The following is a 22,604-nucleotide window of genomic DNA, read 5'->3' on the forward strand; positions in this document are numbered from 1 at the left end:
AATTAAATTAAGAGAATATCTGTTATAATACCAGAAAATGGTGCTTAATAGTTATACTGTCTATTGAATTACCTACAAATTACCTAAAACAATGGGAGAACAATTCTTTGCTTATGGCAGATTGAATAAGTATTTGTTATGAGAACTGTCTACTGGTTAAAATGCCTTAGAAATAAAAATGAACATCTCAAGAATCCAAAAGAAAAAAAAAGGAAATAAAAAGAAAACTGTACCCCTGTAAATCAACACACATGATCACATTATCCTACCACACACAAATGAAATGATGCCTGGCTCCTATGGACTGAATTATGTCCCCCCAACATTCATATCTTGAAGCCTTAACCCCAATTGATGGTATTTGGAAATGGGGCATTTGGGCAATAATTAGGTTTAGATGAGGTCTTGAGTATGCTGCCTTCATGATGAGATTAGTGTCCTTAAAAAAGTGCCATCAGAGAGCTTGCTCTCTGTCTTTCTCCCTTCTGCGTGAGGACACAGTGACAAGTTGGCAGGGTGACAAGCCAGGAAGAGAGCTCTCACCAGAGCCTGACCATACGGGCACCTTGAGGATCTTCTGGCTACCAGAACTCTGAGAAAATAAATTTCTGTTGTTTAAGCCACTCAGTCTATAGTAGTTTGTCACATCAGCCTCAGCTGACTAACATTCTAGCTTTGTAGACTAGTGAGTATTGCTTTGTGTTTTAACTAAATTTTGTAGAGGTGCTCACTAAAGGCAGTGGGTGGATTGAAATAATCCATGATGTTGATGAAGTGGCAGTGGGGCAGTAAGTACACATCAGATCTAAATGGATTTCCACATTGCGCTAGATAGTTTCTGAACCTTGACTGGAACTTACTTAAACTTTAAAGACCCTCAACACAAAACTGAACTTTCACACTGGGAGTATGTAAAGTTTAAATTGCCTCCACAGGGTCCAAGGAACCTTCCAATGTGTGGAGGGGTTCTTTGAAACTCCTGTAGTCAGTATAAATCCACACTGTTTCAACAATGTAGTGACAGAAACCTTCATTTTCTGGCTAATTTTAATATTCATTCAACTAGTGTCTAATGGATTGATATTTTTCATAAAGCACTCTAATTGCTGTAACTGTGGGCCATAGTTACTCCTTCCCACGGGAAGCTTGCACTCTAGTATAAACTGTATTATGAAGAAATATTTATAAAATGTTAGAAATGTTGTAAAGAAGAAAAACTCATTTTCTGCTTGAGAGTTGAGCATGGAAAGCTCATGGAGAAATTAGCATCTGAATGGACAGTTAAAGTTAGGGTCATATTGGACTCCAGGTCAGTACCGCCTGCATACCAGGGCTAGTAAGGGATGAGGTTGAAAACGTAGGTTGGTTCATTTAAAAAAAAATGGTACTCAATGCCAGACTAAAGAATGTAGAATTTAATCTGGTCATGGGGAGCCAATCCATATTTTTGAGAGAGAGCAAAGCAATATGGCATCTGAGTGTTGGGCAAGATAGGTCATCTCAACTTTATTCTATAGAGCAGTGAGAGTCAACAAATTTTTCTCTCAAGGGCTAGACAGTCAAAATTTTATGCTTTGTGCACCATGTAGTTTCTTTTGCAGCTACTCTACTCTGATGCTATAGTGTGAAATCAACTATAAAATATGTAAATGAATGACTGTCTGTATTCAATAAAACTTTATTTACAAAAACAGGTGGCAGGCCAGATTTGTTCCATGGGCCATAGTTTGCCTATTACTGCAGCAAACGGTAAAATAGATGAGATTATTGTGCTGTTGATTTTAGTTGATTTGTCTTTTTGTCTTTCTTATGGCTTTCTTTGTAGTTTTTATTACAACAATGGCTTTTATCTTCCAGTCCTTAACAAAACTCTCAAACAGATATTTCTGCCCTCAAATGAGAAAGTGAGAAGGGGCACAGGGCTGGCCTAAACCAAATAAGAAAGAGTCAAGAAAGGCAAAAATCACAGTAGCTAAAATGTAAATGGCTCCTACCATGTGTCAAGCATTCTTCTAAGTATTTAATATATATAACATATTTAACTAATGAGACAGTATTGTAAAGTATTTTTAAATTATTTTCCTCCTTTGCAAATGGGAAAGCGCAGTATTGAACGGTTAGGTGATTTCTCATGTTTACTAAGTTTACAGGAAGAAATGTAGTCGGGATTTGATCCCAGACATCTAGCACAGGATGCTGCATTCTTGAACTGTATATTCCATTCTGTTTTATGAGAATTTAAAGTTTACTTCATCATCTTATTTAGCTGAAATTAAAAGCTTATCTGATATTATTTAAGCATGTCGAGGTGTGTCTATGGAAACTGCAACTATCCTAGATCTTGGCTCTTCTACATTCTGAAGTCTTATAGACTCTAGGGTGGCATTGAAGCACTTGCCTATCTTTAAATACAGATATCTTTTTCTGTGAAAAAAAATTCTTTCAAAGTTAGGTTTTTAAATATCAACATATAAGTGGGAGTCCCATATAACTGAACTATTTTTCCAAGTGCAAGACTTCTAGTGCTAACCACTGTCTTAACCCTATTATATGTCATAAGTAACACCCCTGGTCATCTATGCTTAATATCAGTTCTGAAGTCAGAAAATGCATCAATAGATTGGAGATTTGGAGATTTTAGGAAATTAAGAAAGATAATAAAGTAAAAATAAACTAGAAAAATAACTTTTATAATGCCATGAGGGAATCAATTATGCAACTAAGGGTCATAGTTTAGCTAAATGAAAATGTTCAGAATTAATGCGCTAGTGTTAAAGACTCCAGTCAAGCTCTGGCACAATCCAAAATACCACCAGAAACTATGGTATAGCAGCAAACTGGAAATTCATTTTGACTTTTTCTTAATGTGTGTGTGTGTTTTTTTTAAAAAGGATTTCCCTTTCATTTGGTACAAAGGAAAGTAAGTATAGTGTAGTGGAAATCTTTAGATTCAGACAGACCTGGTTTTGAATCTTAACTCCATGCTTCACTATGTATTGAAAACAAAGCAGCTTCCCAAATCTCTCTGTTCATGACCTATCTATAAACATGAAGATTATAACAACCTACATAGTTATGGAAGATGAATTAATTCTTTATGAAAGCATGTAACATTAACATGATATTTAAAATGATATTTTCATTTGAATTTGTTTTTAAAATAAATGTTTAAAAACCTTAGTCTAGATCAGGGGTGGGCAAACTTTTTGACTCGAGGGCCACAATGGGTTCTTAAACTGGACTGGAGGGCCGGAACAAAAGTATGGATGGAGTGTTTGTGTGAACTAATATAAATTCAAAGTAAACATCATTACATAAAAGGGTATGGTCTTTTTTTTTTTCATTTCAAACGGGCCGGATCTGGCCCGCGGGCCGTAGTTTGCCCACGGCTGGTCTAGATAGTACAGGGATATAATTCTATACAGATATATAGAGCATGAGTGTCTACAGATAAACAAAAATTAGGTAAAATTAATGAGCTGGGGGAAAACTACTGGGTTACAAAGTCCAGAAGATGCTAAAATATTATTTGGATTGAGCATGTCTCCCCAATTGAAGACATTTTTTCAAGGGAATCTTTATATTATAACTTCAAGATACTTTTGTGTGTTTTACAATGGCAGAAGGTATTTTAACTGCATCTGAGAGTGTCTTACTAACAAGTTCCTTTTGCACCATTTTATCTATATCTTTGGACATTTTATGTTTCTCTGTAAGAGAATTCCCATGAGAAATCCATTTGTCACCATGTTATCTTTATGTAGATAAGAAAATAAGAGAAGCTAAATTGAGGACCAGAAGAGCTGTGAAAGGGAATGCGCGCCCTCTAGTGACCCACATTTATTTCTCACAAGGGCATATACAGCTTTTCTTTTTGGTTTCATTTTAAATAAACATCAAATTTGATTTTAAAATAAATGGCTTAAGATTTTCAACTTGAGCATATTACATTGTGTAGTCATATATTTGTTACTATGGCAAGATTTCATCTATCACTTAACAGAATATTCTATTAACCCATGTTAGGGTGATTTTCTTGCACAGAACTATGTTTCAAAGGGACTTTCAATTTACTGAAAATGAAAAATAAGTTCTAAGCATCTGAGGCTTAGAAACATTGTGTTGCCAGTCCTCTGGGTGCTACATGTTCTTTCACACTCATTGGCTCTATAACTAATTCCTGTAATATTGCTGGTTCTGACATCTTAGATTTTTGGGGATTTCCTTAGCTTTTAAAGTGTGTTCCCTGGAAAGTTAGATTAACAGAAGATATAAAAATGACTTCTTTTTAACCACACCACAATTTAGAAATAAATATTACCAATATATTTTTAATGGTGAAGATTTGTTCCCAAATTAAGGTAAACTATTATTTTAAAGTTGTTTTTACCTTCCAGATGTTAAAATAGTTTAGTTAATATTTACTTTTTGGAGAGAAGTAACATTTTTGTTGTTTTATTCTGTTTAGTGAAATCAGTTATCCTGAAAGTACAAAGATTAATACCAATGCCAGATAACTCATGGATTTTTCTGGCATTTATATCGGAAAAATATTAGATCACTGTGTTTGTGTCCAAGGACATGCATTTGTAAAAGTCACTATTGTTATAGACAATAAACATATTATTGTTTTTGTATAATTAACAATGAAGAAGATGCACAATTTTAAGGACACGTTTTTAAAAAAATGTATTGATTTTTTACAGAGAGGAAGGGAGAGGGATAGAGAGTTAGAAACATCGATGAGAGAGAAATATCGATCCGCTGCCTCCTGCACACCTCCTACTTGGGATGTGCCTGCAACTAAGGTACATACTCTTGACCGGAATTGAACCTGGGACCTTTCAGTCCACAGGCCAACATACTATCAACTGAGCCAAACCAGTTAGGGCAGTGATGGCGAACCTATGACATGCGTGTCAGTGGTGACATGCGAACTCATTTTTTTGGTTGATTTTTCTTTGTTAAATGGCATTTAAATATATAAAATAAATATCAAAAATATAAGTATTTGTTTTACTATGGTTGCAAATATCAAAAAAATTCTATATGTGACACAACACCAGGGTTAAGTTAGGGTTTTTCAAAATGCTGATACGCCGAGCTCAAAAGGTTCGCCATCCCTGGGTTAGGGCTTAAGGACACATTTTATGTTTTAGACAAGAAATCATATTTTGAAACATGTTAAAGGGACAAGGTAAACTACACAGAAATTGATTTTTTAGTATCATTTAAAGATGCATTTCAGTGTGATCTGGAATCATTAAATTTAACTGTACTAAAATGTATTATTTTATGATTGATGTTCTTAAACATATATATGTGTAAAACTAGAAATACATTTAAGCTTGTAAGGAAAATCATGCAACATAAGGAAAATGGAATGTTTGATAGAACTGTTAATGCAGCCAGTTTATATTAACTGAGGACACGGTCCTGTCTCATTTGTCATATTTTGTTTCAGGTGTTATGTAAAGTGTTGAAAAGAATATATAGGGTTTTTATTATAACTGGGAATTTTAATATCTTTTGCTATAATTTTATTTGATTGCTAGATGAACATACTAATGTAATTGGAATATCAAAGCTGCCAGGTAAGCAAAGTTCACCTGAGCTTTGTATCTCTGGTCAAAATCGCTTTAATCAATGAGGTAAATAAATACATTTAAGAGTAATTTTTAAAGAGATTTTTTAGTTTATATTTTAAGACTAGTTTGATGGTGGCTTTTTAGTTTTTGCAATTTAAAGGAATATCAGAGAAGTTAAGTCATTTGCCTGAGGAAATACAATAAAGATTAAATGGTTGCTTTAATGGGTAAATAGGTGGAGTCCACGCAGTCAGCCCATAGGATTCAACTCAGCTGGCATAAGCTGTGAAACCTTTTAAGAAAGATTAAATGGTTGATGAAAACCTGTGATACCTGATTTTCAGTTCAGTGTTTTCCCATTGTACCATATTTAGTTTACATTTACAGCACAAACATACACACACATAAAACTATAAGGCAGTCATGTGGCCCTTCCCCTTCCTACCAAGGAAAACACACCCATACTGCACACACACACACACACACACACACACACACACACACACACACCTGTGAGTGTATACATAAACTGTGTTGATTTGGGAGAGGTATTTATATAAATTTGACTTGTTTTCTCCTTGCTAAATAGGATTTTCCCCTTCAATAATGTTTTATGATTATAATCCTAGAGTTCTAAAAATACTATATTTTTAGCACAAATAAGGTTTATATGGAATTCTGCTTGATCTCTCTAGTTCAAATTTACATTTTGTTCTATTTACTCAAATTTTTTAAAAAATCCTCACCTAAGCCATCAGCCAGGCTATTTATTCAACTTTTATTTATGTTTTTTAATTTTCTTTATTGATTAAGGTATTACATATGTGTCCTTATCCCCCCATTACCCGCCATCCCCCCACTCATGTCCTCACCCGCCTGTTGTCTGTGTCCATTGGTTAGGCTTATATGCATGCATACACGTCCTTCAGTTGATCTCTCCCCCTTACCCTCACCCTCTCCTATGTCCCCTCTAAGGTTTGACGGTCTGATTGATGTTTTTCTGTCTCTGGATCTGTTTTTTGTTCATCAGTTTATGTTCATTATATTCTATAAATGAGTGAGATCATGTGATATTTATCTTTCTCTGACTGGCTTATTTCACTTAGCATAATGCTCTCCAGTTCTATCCATGCTGTTGCAAATAGTAAGAACTCCTTTTTTACCACAGTGTAGTGTATTCCATTGTGTAGATGTACCACAGTTTTTTTAATTCACTCATCTGCTAATGGGCACTTAGGCTGTTTCCAAATTTTAAAAAAACAAAAACCCCTTCATTGTTGAAAGTATTACATATGTTCCTTCTTACACCCCCATTGACCTCTTCTAGTCCCCCGCCCCCACCCCAGGCCTTCACCATCCTATTGTCTGTGTCCATGTGTCATGCATACATGCATACAAGTTCTTTGATTAATCTCTACCCATCCACCCACTCTCCCCACCTTTCCTCTGAGATTACAGTCTGTTCTATGCTTCTTTGTCTCTGGATCTATTTTGTTCATCAGTTTATTTTGTTCATTAGATTCCACATATGAAAGAGATCATGTGATATTTATCTTTTTCTGACTGGCTTATTTCACTTAGCATAATACTATTCAGGTCCATGCATGCTGTTGCAAATGGTCAGAGCTCTTTCTGTTTTACAGCTGTGTAGTAGTAGTATTCCATTGTGTAAGTGTACCACAGCTTTTATATACATTCATCTGCTTCTGGACACTTGGGTTGTTTCCAAATCTTAGCTATTGTAAATTGTGCTGCTATGAACATAGGGGTGCATATATTATTTCTGATTGGTGTTTCTGGTTTCTTAGAATATATTCCTAGAAGTGGAATCACTGGGTCAAATGGGAGTTTTATTTTTAATTTTTTGAGGAAACTCCATACTGTTTTCCTCCACTGGCTGCATCAGTCTGCATCCCAAGAGCAGTATTCAAGGGTTTCCTTTTCTCCATATCCTCACCAATACTTGTGGTTTGTTGATTTGTTGATGATAGACATTCTGACAGGTGTGAGTTAATACCTCATTGTCATTTTAATGTGCATCTCTGGGATGATTAGTGACTTTGAGCATATTTTCATATGTCTCATGGCCTTCTGTATGTCCACTTTCAAAAAGTATCTATTTAGGTCATTTGCCCATTTTTTAATTTGATTGTTTGTCTTCCTTTTGTTAAGTTGCATGAGTTCCTTATATATTTTGGAAATTAACCCTTTATCAGATATATCATTGGCAGACATGTTCTGCCATGCAGTTGGCTCTCTTTTCATTTAGTTAATGGTTTCTTTTGCTGTGCAGAAGCTTTTTATTTTGATAATAGAGGCCCGGTGCACGAGATTCATGCACTGGGTGGGGGGGTCCTCAGCCCGGCCTGTGCCCTCTCACAGTTCGGTAGCCCTCGGGGGTATGTCTGCAGGCCTAAGCCCATAGTTGAGCATCCTTAGCTCTGCTGCAGAGGCGAGAGGCTCCCGCCACTGTTGCTGTGCTCGCCAGCCATGAGCCAGCTTCTGGCTGAGTAGCACTCCCCCTGATGGAGTGCACTGACCACTTGGGAGCAGCTCCTGTGTTGAGTGTCTCCCTCCTGGTGGTCAGTGTGCATGATAGCGACTGGTCATTCTGCTGTTCAGTAGATTTCCATATTACCCGTTTATTATATAGGACTAGGGGTCCAGTGCATGAATTCCTGCACCTTGAAAGGAACTGTGGACTGCGAGGCTTCGGGGGGCACAGGGATGAGTCTTGGTTCATCCACCATGCCCCCGCCCAGCCCCTCACACCATGGCCCCCGGTCCCCTATCTGCTGGCAGCCCCGCTCCCGCCACCACCGCTGACAGTGCTGGCCCCGTTCACACCTGCTGATGGCCTGGAGCTATTGGGGCTGATACAAGTGGGCCAGCGCCTTCAGCTGGTGTGAGAAGCTGCTACTGCCCCAATCACCTCTCAGGATCAGAGGGAGATGGAGAAGCCCTCAGGGGCAATTGGGGCTGGCAGCCACGGGTCACACCCTCTGATGGTGCTGAGTGATGGAGACTGATGCTGGACACAGACAGTGGTGCAAGTGGTGGCTCTGGCACCGGCTGTGGGTGTGAGTGGGGCTGGCACTGGCAGCAGGTGTGAGCACCGGGTGGGATCGGGACATGAGGGAGCAAAGAATTTTCAGTAACCACCAGAGGCTCGCCTGGATGACAGTGATCAGCGCCCTGCATTGGTCTGGCGCCCCCCACTCACCTGCTCTAGCATCCCACTGTGGCCAATGCCCACCATGTTCCATGCTCTGCCACCTGCTGCCGATGCCTGCCATGTTCTGCACACACCCCATGGTGGTTAGCACATGTCATAGTGACAAGTTGTTTGGTTGTTACACCGTTCGGTCTATTTGCATATTCGGGTTATATATATATAAACTAGAGGCCCGGTGCACAAAAATTTGTGCACTTGGGGGGGAGAGGGTAGGTCCCTCAGTCTGGCCTGTGCCCTCTCGCAGCCTGGGACCCCTCAGGGGACAACCACCTGCTGGCTTAGGCCCGCTCCCCAGGGGATTGGGCCTAAGATGGCAGTCAGACATCCCTCTGGCAGCCCGGCAGCCCTCGGGGGATGTCCACTTGCCAGCGGGTAGCAGCCTAAACTGCAGTTGGACATCCTTAGCGCTGCTGAGGAGGCAGGAGAGGCTCCTACCACCACCACTGTACTGGCAGCCATCAGCCTGGCTTGTGGCTGAGCAGAGCTCCTCCTATGTGAGAGCTCCCTGACCACCAGAGGGCAGCTCCTGCATTGAGCATCTGCCCCCTGGTGGTCAGTGTGTGTCATAGTGACCAGTCATTCCCAGTCTTTCTGCTGTTAGGGTCAGTTTGCATATTACCCTTTTACTATATAGGATAGAGGCCTGGTGCATGGGTGGAGGCCTGCTGGTTTGCCCTGAAGGGTGTCCTGGATCAGGGTTTGGGTCCCGCTTGGGTGCCAGGCCAGCCTGGATGAGGGGATGATGGCTGTTTGCAGCTGGTCACACCCCCTTCAGGGTGGGGGTCCCCACTGGGGTGCCTGGCCAGCCTGGATGAGGGGATAATGGCTGTTTGCAGCTGGTTACACCCCCTTCAGGGTGGGGATCCCCACTGGGGTTCCTGGCCAGTCTGGGTGAGGGGCTGAGGGCCGTTTTCAGGCTGGTGGGTGACTGAAGCTCCCACCCTCTCCTTTTTTTCTTTTATTCTAGGATTTATTTACCTTCTATGGCTGTCACTGGAGCTGAGAGCCGGCTTTAGCTCTGAGGCCCGGCTGCAGCTCTGAGACCTCGGCTGCTGAAAGCAGGTCTCTGGGTTTGTTTGGGTTCTATAATTGTAACACTGTTGTGGTCCTGCTAGCTCCAGCTCTGATGGCTGAAAGCAGACCTCTGGAGCTTGTTTAACTTCTATAATTGCAACATAGTTTCTTAGAGTGCAATTTCAGAGGCTGGCAATGGCAGGCAGGGAACCTTGGCTTCCTCCATCACTGGAGCAAGCAAGCCTCCTGTTTGCTTCAGCTGTCTGGCTGCCGGCCACCATCTTGGTTGGCAGTTAATTTGCATATCTCGCTGATTAGCCAATGGGAAGGGTAGCGAAGTTACAGTTAATTACCATTTTTCTCTATTATTAGATAGGATAGTCACATTTGTGTTTTTTTTTTTCTCTCCTTAGTTTCCTTTGCCTTAGATGTATCAGCAAACATACTGCTATGAGAGATGTCTAGATTTTGCTGCCTATATCTTCTAAGATTTGTATGGTTTCTGGACTTACGTTTAGGTCTTATCCTTTTTGAGTTTATTCTTGTGTACAGTGTAAGTTGATGGTCTAGTTTCATTTTTTTTTTGCATGTACCTGTCCAATTTTCCTAACACCATTTATTGAAGAGACTATCTTTATTCCAATGTATGCTCTTGCCTCCTTTGTCAAGTATTAATAGAGTATAATAGCTTGAGTTGATTTCTGTTTTTTTTTTTTCTGTTCTGTTCCATTGATATTTTATGCCTGTTCTTGTGTCAGTACCTGGCTCTTTTGATTACAGTGACTTTGTAGTACCACTTGATATCTGGCATTGTGATCCCTCCATCTTTGTTCTTCTATCTCAAAATTATTGTGGCTATTTGGGGTCTTATTTTGTTCCAAATAAATTTTTGGAGTGTTTGTTCAATATCTGAATTATGCTGTTGGTATTTTAATAGGGATTGCATTGAATCTATAGATTGCTTTTGGTAGTATGGGTATTTTAATGATGTTGATTCTACCAATCCATGAACACAGTATATTCTTTCACTTGTTTATATCTACCTTTATCTCTTTTTCCAGAGTCCTGTAGTTTTCTGATTACAGGCCTTTTACATCCTTGGCTAAATTTATGCCTAAGTATCTTAATTTTGTTGTTGAAATTGTAAATGGGATTGTTTTTTTAATTTCTCTTTTTGAGAGCTCATTGTTGGTGTATAAAAATGCCATTGATTTCTGGGTATTATTTTTGTACCCTGCTATGTTGCCAAATTCATTTATTAAATCTAGTAGTTTAGTTTTTTTATGGATCTTTTCAGTTTTCTATGTACACTATCATGTCATCTGCGAATAATGACAATTTTACTCCCTCCTTTCCAATTTGGGTGACTTTTATTTTTTTCTTCTTTATTTATTCAATTTTTAGAAGCAAGTAATATGTGGAAACATACATGTAGGAGGGATTAGCTTCAGAAGGAAGGTTGAAAGAGAAGAGCAGGGGATAGTTGATCAAGAAAACTTTCACGAGAAATTATGTATCTTGAACTGTCTTGAAAGATGAGTGTCTGAGATCAGGAGAGTACCCATCTACCAATATGGAATTTAAATATCTTGTCAAATTCTCAAACTCAGAAGAACAAAGAGGATTATTAAAAATATAATAAATACAATTTTGAAATCTTATCTCACTGCCAAAAAGAAATCTTGCATAATTGTAATACAAATGAAAAAGTATTATAGTTTTATTTTTATTAATTTTTATTTCTTTGTTAATCCTGACCTGAGAATATTTTTCTATTGGTTTTTAGAGAAAGTGGAAAGGGGAGGGAGAGACAGAGAGAAACATAGATGTGAGAGAGACACTTCAATTGGTTGCCTCCTGCATGCACCATGACCAGGGCCAGGGAATGTGCAACTAAGGTACGTGCCCTTGACAGGAATTGAATCCGGGACCATTTAGTCCACGGGCCAATACTCTTATCTACTGAGCCAAACCAACTAGGGCTATAGTTTTATTTTAATTAACATAAAATTCATGTTTTAGCTAATCAAAATGTACAATAAAATTGGTTTGTTAAGTCACCTGGTCTAAGCCTAGAGCTCTGGGATCCTGTAAGAGTTAACATATTTCACAAGTGTCAACACTTTACTTTCAGTCTTCTAAAGATGAAGTGCATTACATTTTTATGAAATTATACGTGCGATGATGTTTAAAAATGTAAAATGGACATTCATAACCAGCTCACTAACCAAATTAGTTAAGTCTGAGAGCTTAAAGGATTTCTACTTTCAACATTTACCCATTTGGGAATGATGAGTTCCAAATGGTATATTGAAAGTGACTGAATTAAAGTTTATGTAAATGTGTCATCTTAGTTTAATACTTTATATAGCAGTCACTGTACAGAAAATTAACAGAACACAGTAAGTACCCATCAAGAGGCTCTTCTGGCGTAATTAGCACAGTTATAATATTGCACAAGTTCCATACTGTTGAGAATTCAAAATGGACAACTTCTTAAGCTGCAAATGTTTCTCGTTTTGTTTTTTGCGGTTTTTATTGTGTGTTTTTTTGGGGGGTGGTGGTGGTGGTGGTATTTTTCAGTGTTTTTCCTTTTAATTTACTTAAAATATTGACACATGCACATACACAGACCATATATCACTAAATTTTGACTATAAGAGAGTGTAATTTATTTAATTTGCATCCCTTTTATGGGAAATTCAACCAGATGAAATAGAGTAGATTTGTACAATAAGCATCATACTTTTTGATATTTTAAAAATTCCAGAAAATGAGAGATAGGACTTCTATAAAGCACAAAGAGTATAGGGTTAAGAGGTTTGTTCAAAGCAAGATCATACAGGACCATGTTGAAATTTTGGTCTTTATCCTAATAAAAATGAAAAGTTTTGAGTGGTTTTAAGAATAAGGGTAATATAGTGCATAGAATAGATGGGAAGATTCCAGAAATATTGCCCAGAGTCAGTTGGGAGGCTATTGCAGCAGTTTTTGTCACATTTAATGTCAAGATGAATGAGGAAGCCAGCTCTGTAGCTCATAAGAAGCAGACACATTAAGGAAAAACATAATATTTGATGGATTAGAATTTGCAATAGAATAAATATGGGAATGAAAGGAGAGGAGTGTATCAAAGATGATAGAAAGTGATGCCATTGACAGATCTGAGCAACACTGGGGGAGTAGTACTAGTTCAGGAGAGAAGGTCAAACATTAAATCTTGACATCTTCTCCTGAAAGAGTTCACAGCATATAAGTAGAGATACCCAATAGGCAGATGGTTGCATAGTTGTGGAGCTCAGATGAAATGCTTTAATTAGAGTCATTGATATATAGATTGTAATTAAATGTCATGATTATGAGCATGGATAAGTGCACTAGAGAGAGAATAATAGAGTAGATAGAAGATGATTGATAATGAACTAGACCTGGATGAACTCCAATATGTATAAGGAGGTGGAGGAGGATGAACCTGCAATGAAAAAAATTTACCAGTGGTTATAGAAATAGAAGAGAAAGTTGAGTAGAGTGGCATCTGGAGGGAATTTCGGAGGGGGGGGAGGAGACTGATCAAAAGTGTTATGTGTACTAGATAGAAAGAAAATAAAACTCTCAATTAGATTTATTGACATGGTTCCTTTATGAAACTGTTTTTGTTGAGAAAATACTGAGTGGATTAAAGAGTGCATAGGAGGTATGGAACTGACAGCAAACTGAACAAATTATATTTTTTTGTTTGGTCCTATTTTGTTTGTTCATTTATTTTGGTTTTTAGATTTCACATATAAGCAAAATCATATGGTATTTATCTTTGTCTGCTTTTATTTCACTTAGCATAATACCCTCTAGGTCTATCCATATTGTCGCAAATGACAACATTTCATTTTTTATGGCTGAGTAATATTCCATTGTATAGATGTACCACTTCTTTATCCATTTGTCTATTGATGGTCACTTAAGTTGTTTTCATTCCTTGGCTATTGTAAATAATACTGCAATGAACATAGGGGTGAATATGTCTTTTCAAATTAATGTTGTGAATTTCTTTGGATTTCTGGGTCATAAGATAGTTCTATTTTTAATTTTTTGAGGAAAAACTAAAAGGAATGCAGATGGGCTGCACCAGTTTGCATTCCCACCAACAGTGCATGAGGGTTTCCTTTTCTCCACATCCCTGCCAATACTGACTGTTTGTAGATTTATTGATGATAAACATTCTGACAGGTGTTAGGAGATATCTCATTGTGGTTTGAACTTGCATTTCCATGATGCTTAGTGATGTTGAATATCTTTTCATATGTTTATTGGCAATCTGCATGTCTTCTTTGGAAAAGTGTTGAGGTCCTCCACTCATTTTTTAATCATTGTTATTTTTGGTGTTAAGTTCTATACGTTTCTTGTATATTTAGCTATTAACCCCTTAGCAGATGTATCATTGGAAAATCTCTTCTCCCATTAAGTAGGTTGTCTTATTTAATAGATGGTTTATTTTTATTTTTTAAGATATATTTTATTGATTTTTCACAGAGAGGAAAAGAGAGGGATAGAGAGTTAGAAACATCGATGAGAGAGAAACATCAATCCGCTGCCTCCTGCACACCTCCTACTGGGGATGTGCCTGCAACCAAGGTACATGCCCTTGACTGGAACCGAACCTGGTTCCCTTCAGTCCACAGGCTGATGCTCTATACACTGAACCAAACCAGTCAGGGCTATGGTTTATTTTTTTAAAAATATAATTTCATTGACTTCAGAAAAGAAAGGAGAAGGAGAGAGAGAAACATCAATGATGAGAGGGAATCATGGATCGGCTGCCTCCTGCACTCCTCCTAACTGGGATCGAGCCCGCAACCCGGGCGCGTGCCCTTGACTAGAATCAAACCCGGGACCCTTCAGTCCACAGGCCAATGCTCTATCCACTAAGCCAAGTTGGCCAGGGTGATGGTTTCTTTTAATATACAAAAACTCTTTACTTTGATGTAGTTCCATTTGTCAACTTATTTCTTTTGTTTCCCTTGCCCTAGGAGACATAAAAAAAATTAAGAGTGATATTAAAGTGTTTACTGCCTTTGTTTTCTTCCAGGAGTTTTATGATTTGGGGTCTTACATTTAAGTCTTAAATTTGTTTTGAGTTTATTTTTGTATATGGTGTAAGAAAGTAATTCATAAACTGGACAAATCTTGCAAAACATTTGGCTCTGTAGAAGATATGTCCAGAAGGGAATATGGGGGTCAAGAGATGGTTGATTTAAAACAAAAAGTGAGTCATGAAAATGTTTAAATTAACATATGGAGAATTAAGGTGAGAGGAATGGGTTGAATTTATAGGAGCTAGATAACAAAAAATTGCCAGACACCTGAGAAGAAGTAAGGGAATAGTATAAATTTCAGATAGAGGAATGGACTTTTGAGAAAAGTCTCTCAAAAGTAAGAGAAGGGAATGAGAATGACACATGCAGGTAAGATTGAATATGAGAACATAGGAAGTGGAAGAAATTCTAGTCTGATAATTGCACTCTTCTCTGTAAAATAGAAAGCAATGCCATCTGTTGATAGCTGTAGAAATATGGGTCAGAGCTTTGGAAAAAGTTTTAAAAAGTTTCTGTGAATAGCCTGAGCTCAAGTTGAAAAACTAAATGTGGCAGGACGCTGGGTTCATTTGAGCCTATGGATCATTGCCTTAGTCTGGGTTTCCCCAAGGGTGGATTTGGAGACAAAAATTTATGTCCAAGTTTATTTGGGAAGTGATCCCAGAAAGCCAAGTGGGGAAGTGAGGTTAGGAGAAGGAGGCAGCCAAAATATAGGCTGATATCTGAGCAGGTTATTGCTGGAGACAACTGGGACTCAGTTCTTCTGGGAACCTTCCGAGGCACTGTGTGTAACATCCTTCATGATGGTTGCACACCAAAGGACAAGGGAGCTGGCATATTTATCCACCAACTCCCAGGTTCCACTAGTTAAGGGTCACTCCTGAGGTGTAAACATCAGAACTCCTGTCCTATCCCATGCACTGCCAAGTGGATGCCTGTAGGCAGAGAAACACGGGGATTTCTATATTATACCAAAATAAAAACAAAAATCCCTTAAGACATTTTGAAGGAAAAATGTACTAGATTTGGTAGATGGTTAAATGGCCACAGTTAAAGACTTAACATAAATGAGAGACATGGAGACATTTGTAGAAGCACACAGTAGGACTCTACAGTCACACATTGTTTTGTTGCACTTTGCTTTATTGCACTTAACAGATGTTGAGTTTTTTACAAATTGAAGGCAAGACCTTCTACCACTGAAAAGATTGGGATTCCTTTATTGCACTACTTATTGTATTGCGGTTGTCTAGAACGAAATCTGCAATATATCCGAGGTATGCCTGTATTTTTATACCAACATTATGAATGAAGAAATAGGAAACCCAGGGATGAAATTTATGGGAGAGCAAGATTAAGAAAGACAGCAATTGCCATGTATGTTAAAATAAAAAGTCATACATATTTATATTCCATATGCAAATGAAAATATTGACATTCAATGACATGGGATTTGGGGTAAAAAATGTCTGAAATTAGATTTCTGTTCCTTCAATTTCTAGTTGGATAGCTTTTACTCAGTCAATATTTATTACTGTGAACCAGGCCTTCTCTGAGGTGAAGGATATAATAGTGAACAAGATGAATTAAGTTCCTTTCCTATGGTTCTAATAGTCTGAGATAAATTAATTTTGCTGTGTCTCCATCTCCTTATATGAGCAGAGAGATTTATAATGCCTTACTATAGGCTTCTGGAAGTACACAAAAAGAGAATACTTTATTGGAAGTGTTTTATGTTCTGTGAGGCTCTATATCAGTTTAATTTTAAACTAATAACCTGCAACTAATATGGAAAGTTTTAACAGGTTTATATGATTTAAAACCCTGAAATTTTATTTCAGGAAATCAGTTTACAAGTTTGTGATAGTGAAGAACTGGCTTAATGATAATTTTTGTGAAAAATTCCTAGAAGTTTAACTCAATTTAACTTCCATGCGAGTTGAAAGTCTAATATGGAAATGAAAACATTGATTTAACTCGTAGGCTGCATCAGTGAAAGTGTTATAAACCAGGAAGATAATTATCTGTTTTTCCCTTATAATACTAAATACTACTGATATGATCCCTTTAGCAGCCAGATTTTAAGGAAACTATGGATTATCCATTGAAGTAACTAGGACTAGAACAGATATCTTCTAGTTTACTTAAAGAAATGACTTCAACTATTTGAGGATTGGATTGGAAAGAAGTTATAGCATAATAACTAAAGTACATAATTGGTGTCTCAATCTTGTATTAGTATTTTTGTTCTATTTCACAAATTTCCTATGGAAAATTGAATGTCATTTATTTTTTCTGGAGACTTTCATTTGGTTGTTTTGTTTAATAAACTATTGGATTAGATGATCTCTAAATTCCCTTTTCATAGATTCTTTACAGATGCTGATAAAATCTAGGGTTTCTTTCTTGAGAAAAAAACACACATTCAGAATTTTGCCCAGAATTTCAAGTGACTCATAGAGATCATTCACCCTTGCAACCCTTCCATGACTGCCCTAAAACCTGTGCTTTAACTAGACCTGTCATCTGATGATAGTGGATATTTACTCCCATTAGCTCCATAGATCTCTGCAATAAAAGAATGTTTGAGAATATCAGGGTAGATGATCAAATATATATTTCAGCATAACAACAACACCAAATTTAGTGTCTTAACATGCTTATTTATCATTTTTCACAATGCTGCAATGTAGGATCTTGGGGCAGTTCTGTGATTCTATGTGGTATCAGCTGTAACACTCATTTGGTTATATTCAGCTGGTATTTGAGATGGCCCAGAGGTCAGAGAAGGCTTTATTTTGATGCCTGGTCCCTTGTGCTGTTCCACATAGTCTCTCCAGCTGGCTAGGTTGAGGTTTCTTAAAGGATTGTTCGAATTCTTAACAGTTGCATTCTCTTAGTGTCTGCTCTCAGAGGACAAGATCTAAGGTGCAAGTACTTATGAAGCTCCTGCTTGTATTACACTTACTGATATCCCATTTGCCATAGTAAATCACATGACCACATCCAGAGTCAATACAGTTAGAAATTATACAAGAGCATAAATAGCAGAGGAATTGTTCAGCGGGGCCCCCAAAATGGAACGTTATGTTTGGTATAAATGGTTTCCAAAAAGAAGTAGGGTTATCTTGGGAAGTAGTAATTTTTCTACCAGTTCAAACATTCAAGCAGAGGCTGAGTAATGGCTTATAGGGGATTCAGTAGAGGTGGTGGCTACATTGAGATGAATGAAATGACCTCCTTGATCATAAGACTCTAGATCAAAACTGACTCCACATTTTGAGCCTACCTGAATAGGGAAATATTAGTGCTATTAATAATAACAGAGGCATAGAGCGGGAGTCTCAGATTAGTTGGAGAATGATAAATGTGGATAGATTACCTTTTTTCCATATAGAAGAAAGATATAATCAAGAAATAACGATCCTTATTTTTCCTGTCTTAGGTTGGATGTCGACATAACAGAACTTCACAGTTGGATCACTCGTTCTGAAGCTGTGTTACAGAGTCCTGAATTTGCCATCTATTGGAAAGATGGCAACTTCTCAGACCTTAAAGAGAAAGTCAATGTAGGTTACGCATTAATTCTCTTGTATTTTTCCAAAGTTTTGTTGCTTGTAAACTCTATGCTTTGTACTCTCTGATTCTATTAGAATTGAAAAGATTAAAGCAATATATCATGCGTTTAACTATATCTTTAAAGTGTATTTTAGATACCAATTAGAATCAAAGTTTAGCCTAGTAGAACCTTCCCTTGTTCTGCTGTGAATGACCAGGAATGTTTTCCATTAACCTTCTTCAATACCTTTTTTATTGTTTAGCTGTAAGTTAACAATTTTATAACATGAACTTATATTGATTTCCCTTCACATATTGTTCTGTCATTTCAAGGCTGGGATTTAGCAAGCTTATAGAATAAAATAGACATGTAAAAATACTATACTTAGGACTTTGTTGTTTATGATATTGCTATCATTAAAAAGGTATTCTTTATAGTCATTGATACTTTTCATAAATTATAGCAGTTTTGCTTTCTCTAGATATTTAATTATTACATTGTTATAACTAAAAAGTACAGGATTTTTCAATATTTATTTATGACATGAGATGGTGTGCTATTTTTATTCCCTACTGAGACATAATAATTTTGTTCTTCATAATAGGGATTTTTATTGATTTAATAAGAGTTGCTTCATCTTCAGGGACATTACCAGGGCTACGATTTCTCAACTTCAACAATTATAAAACATCCATTTTTGGGATGTAACTGGCAATACAGGAATACCTCATTTTATTGTTCTTCACTTTATTGTGCTTTATAGATGTTATGATTTTTACATATTGAAGAAGGTAAGACCCTCCTTGACCAGCAAAACGATTATGACTCACTTTAATTGTGGCTCCCTTTATTGCGGAGGCATGGAACCAAACTTGCAGTATCTCTGAGGTGTGCTTGTAGTTTGTAAGATTTCTAGCAGGCAGAGTAAATACTCTGCAGTGGACAGGTTAAAGAAAAAAATATCCTGAATGTCAAATAATTTGAACAATAGGAAGGTTACATGTGTGTGGATTAATTCTGACTATTCTTTCAAGCATTCTATTTCATGAATGACAAAATCTATTCTATGTTTAACACATACAATACAAACTCAGAAGCAAGTTAGTAATTGATGAGGAGTTAGAACCTTTGGAGAACACAGAAATCTTCTGGGAAAAAATAATCTGTTTCTTAGGTTGCTTAAGAATGAGAGATAATTTCATCAACATTTCTCAGAATTCACTACTTATAAATTAGAAGTTTATTATTAGCTTTATACAATAGTCTGTTATCTAATAATAATAAACTATTATAAGTACTTGCAAGAAATGGGAACTATGCTTATATTTGTTAATATCTTAGTTTGAAAATTAAACTCAAGAAAAATATATTTAGGAGAAAATTAGCAAAATGTCTTATTTCAAAGTATACTTAGGTGAAGGTATATTTTTTGTTAGGGTTTTTTAGGGTAATTTTATGGCTAAAAAATTACTTTGAGAAGATGCCCTCTAAATCCTTTCCAGGTTCATGTGACATATTTGACAACTGAAAGTAAGAATCTCTTGGGGCAGACATTTTATTAGCTAATTAAACATTTTTAGATATATTTGAATAATCTACTTATATGTTCGTCATCCTATTTCTGTATCTTAAAACAGCTTTGATCAAGCAGGAAAATTGAGTCCCAGCATTTAAGGAATGCAACTTTAAAAATTTCCTGTTATTGTATGGTTACCTAGAAGCAATTTGCATTTAATCAATAGTGTCAGCAATGACAGACTGAAAGTGCTAAAAAAAGTATACAATATTGTATGAGTGGTTTTCTAGTGCCTCGTGAGTCACCTTTATCAACTTCTACTCTCATTTTCTGAAATAACAACATCATTTTTAATTGCCTACTAAAATAGGACATAAAGTGATTTACCTAGACATTTCCTTCAGGCTAAATATAATGTATATGTATTAAAAATCCTTGAGAGAAATGCATAATGATGATGGATACACCGTTTTGATGTACATTAATTTTCTTACTTCTTCACCTGTCTGTTTATGTAGGTTAATTTGAACACATGGGAGACCTGTCTTATGAACTTGAGTGCTATTAATTCATTTTTAGGCATCCATTAAAAATGGCTAAATATTACCTTCTCTCTCTCTCTTTTTTTTTTACTTTATTCTTTCAATTTCAAGTGCTTTCATCCAATTAGAATGTCTTAGGACATTATCAGTTTAATTTTTTATACTTTTAAACTTAACTGTTTTCTTCTGTATTAACCATGTGTGTTATATATACAGTTAATGAAATACACTGACTTAAAACTTGAGTTCAAGGGGTTGTTTTTACTCAAAGTGTAGTCCCTGAACAACCAATATAGGCCTCATCTGTGAGCTTGTTAGAAGTGTAGGATTTCAGACCTAACGAATCAGTATTTGCATTTAAGCAAGACCCTCAGGTGATTCGTATGCACATAAAGTTTTGAGAATCAGACAAGACACAATCTGGGACTTTATCACTCTTACTTCAATGCTCCTTCCTTCACTCTGTGAATATCACCACAGTTCAGAATTTCTAGCTGAATAATAGATCTAGCTCAGGGGTGGGCAAACTTTTTGACTCGAGGGCCACAGTGGGTTCTTAAACTGGACTCAGAAGAAGGAGCTGCGGCCGTGTTTCCCAACGTTGCCATGCTAACACTGCTGCTGGTGAAGGAGGGGAGGGGAGAGCAAGAGAACCCTCCGCTCTTTCGGCTCCGCACGGCTGAATTCTAGCTACTCAACTTCTTGAATTGAGCACAGACATGGTAATGTATGTTAGTAGTTAAAACAACAAAACAACCTGTCTGACTAGAAGATAACATGATAAGGTGTCCAAGAATAGGGACCTGTACAATGTACTTAAAAACCTTCCTACCAGCTGTTAAGGTAAACAGGCCTTGGGCTCTTCTTGAGACCTCTGCTTATTTACACCCATAACAAATCAACTTTTAACCACGTTCTATCGGAACTCTCAAGCCAATTAATTCAACTTTCTCTTATCTCTGTTATCTGTGTTTACAACCCAGAATATCAGTACTTCTATTCATCTGTTCTTTCTTGTGTCTTAATCTCTATGTTCTTTCCTCTCTTTTCTCTGCCTCACTTTCTCTTTTTAGTGCCTTCCTGTGCTCTCATACTCTGCACTCTGAAACCCTTTTCCTAAGGCAGCTCAGTCCTGTATACTCTCTTCATACATGGAAACCACTTTTATCCTTCAGAAGGCTACTAAGGTTAATGACCCTTTTATGCATCCACTCCTTTAGAATTGCTAGTTTCCTTACTTCCCAGGGCCAATTCCAAAGGTACCACTCTCTATGTAAACAAACAAACAAACAAACAAAAAACACACACAAAAAAACAAAAAAACACACAACCCTTCCCTTGTGTTTCATGCCAAGTGACCATCTATCTACTGCTCATCATTTTACTATATTACTTTTTCATTGAAGACTTTGGCACCAGGTTCACAGTATTGCCCACCCAAATTGTGCCTCCATCCTTAATAACCTGAGCCCATGTGAATTGTACTGCTATCTACAAAATCTGCCATTTCCAAAATCTCCTTAATTCAGCCACGCATGTGCATAACTGTACTGTTTTAATAGCAGACATTATTCCATTTCTGAAATAGCACATTTTAACAGATTCACCAGTACTTATTCATGTTTTCCATGCCTCTATAGTAAAATTTCTCAGTTTCTCTCAATAATTATTTCAAGTTTTTAAGGCTCTCCTAAATTTTCCCCCACCATTTATAGTAGATGACTTTCCCCTTTTAATTTAATTAAAATAATATCTCACAGATTATATTTGTGTTCATATAGTCTCTTTCTTTTCCCTCTGCCTTGGTTGAAGAGATTGTCCTTTTTTGACTAGGTATGGCTAATCTATATGTGTATATTCTTAATATCTTCACTGTCCATATCCTAAGGAACCTGTTTCCATTTAGCCACACATCCATATCTTCAATCTCTCTGTTTTTAGGTCTTTACCATCAGCCTTTAAATAGGCTGTTTTTCTGTCTTTGAGAAAACCCTCCTCTCCTATAAACACATGTATGAATATTTTTGTGCCTTATTTTACTCAACTTTTATGCAGGACTA

At 37.0% G+C, this 22,604-nt stretch overlaps 1 protein-coding gene across 3 annotated transcripts in view; it reads left to right on the plus strand.

The window, feature by feature from the left end:
* Window positions 1-22,604, plus strand: part of DMD (dystrophin) — a 2,282,236-nt gene that overhangs the window by 715,428 nt on the left and 1,544,204 nt on the right. For all 3 annotated transcript variants that reach the window (XM_059679269.1, XM_059679268.1, XM_059679270.1), the window contains exon 18: window positions 18,373-18,496. In XM_059679269.1, coding sequence (XP_059535252.1) covers window positions 18,373-18,496 — 124 coding nt within the window. The remainder of the gene's footprint in view (window positions 1-18,372; window positions 18,497-22,604) is intronic.

The sequence above is a fragment of the Myotis daubentonii genome, chromosome X (genome assembly GCF_963259705.1).
Source record: "Myotis daubentonii chromosome X, mMyoDau2.1, whole genome shotgun sequence".
Lineage (NCBI taxonomy): Eukaryota > Metazoa > Chordata > Mammalia > Chiroptera > Vespertilionidae > Myotis > Myotis daubentonii.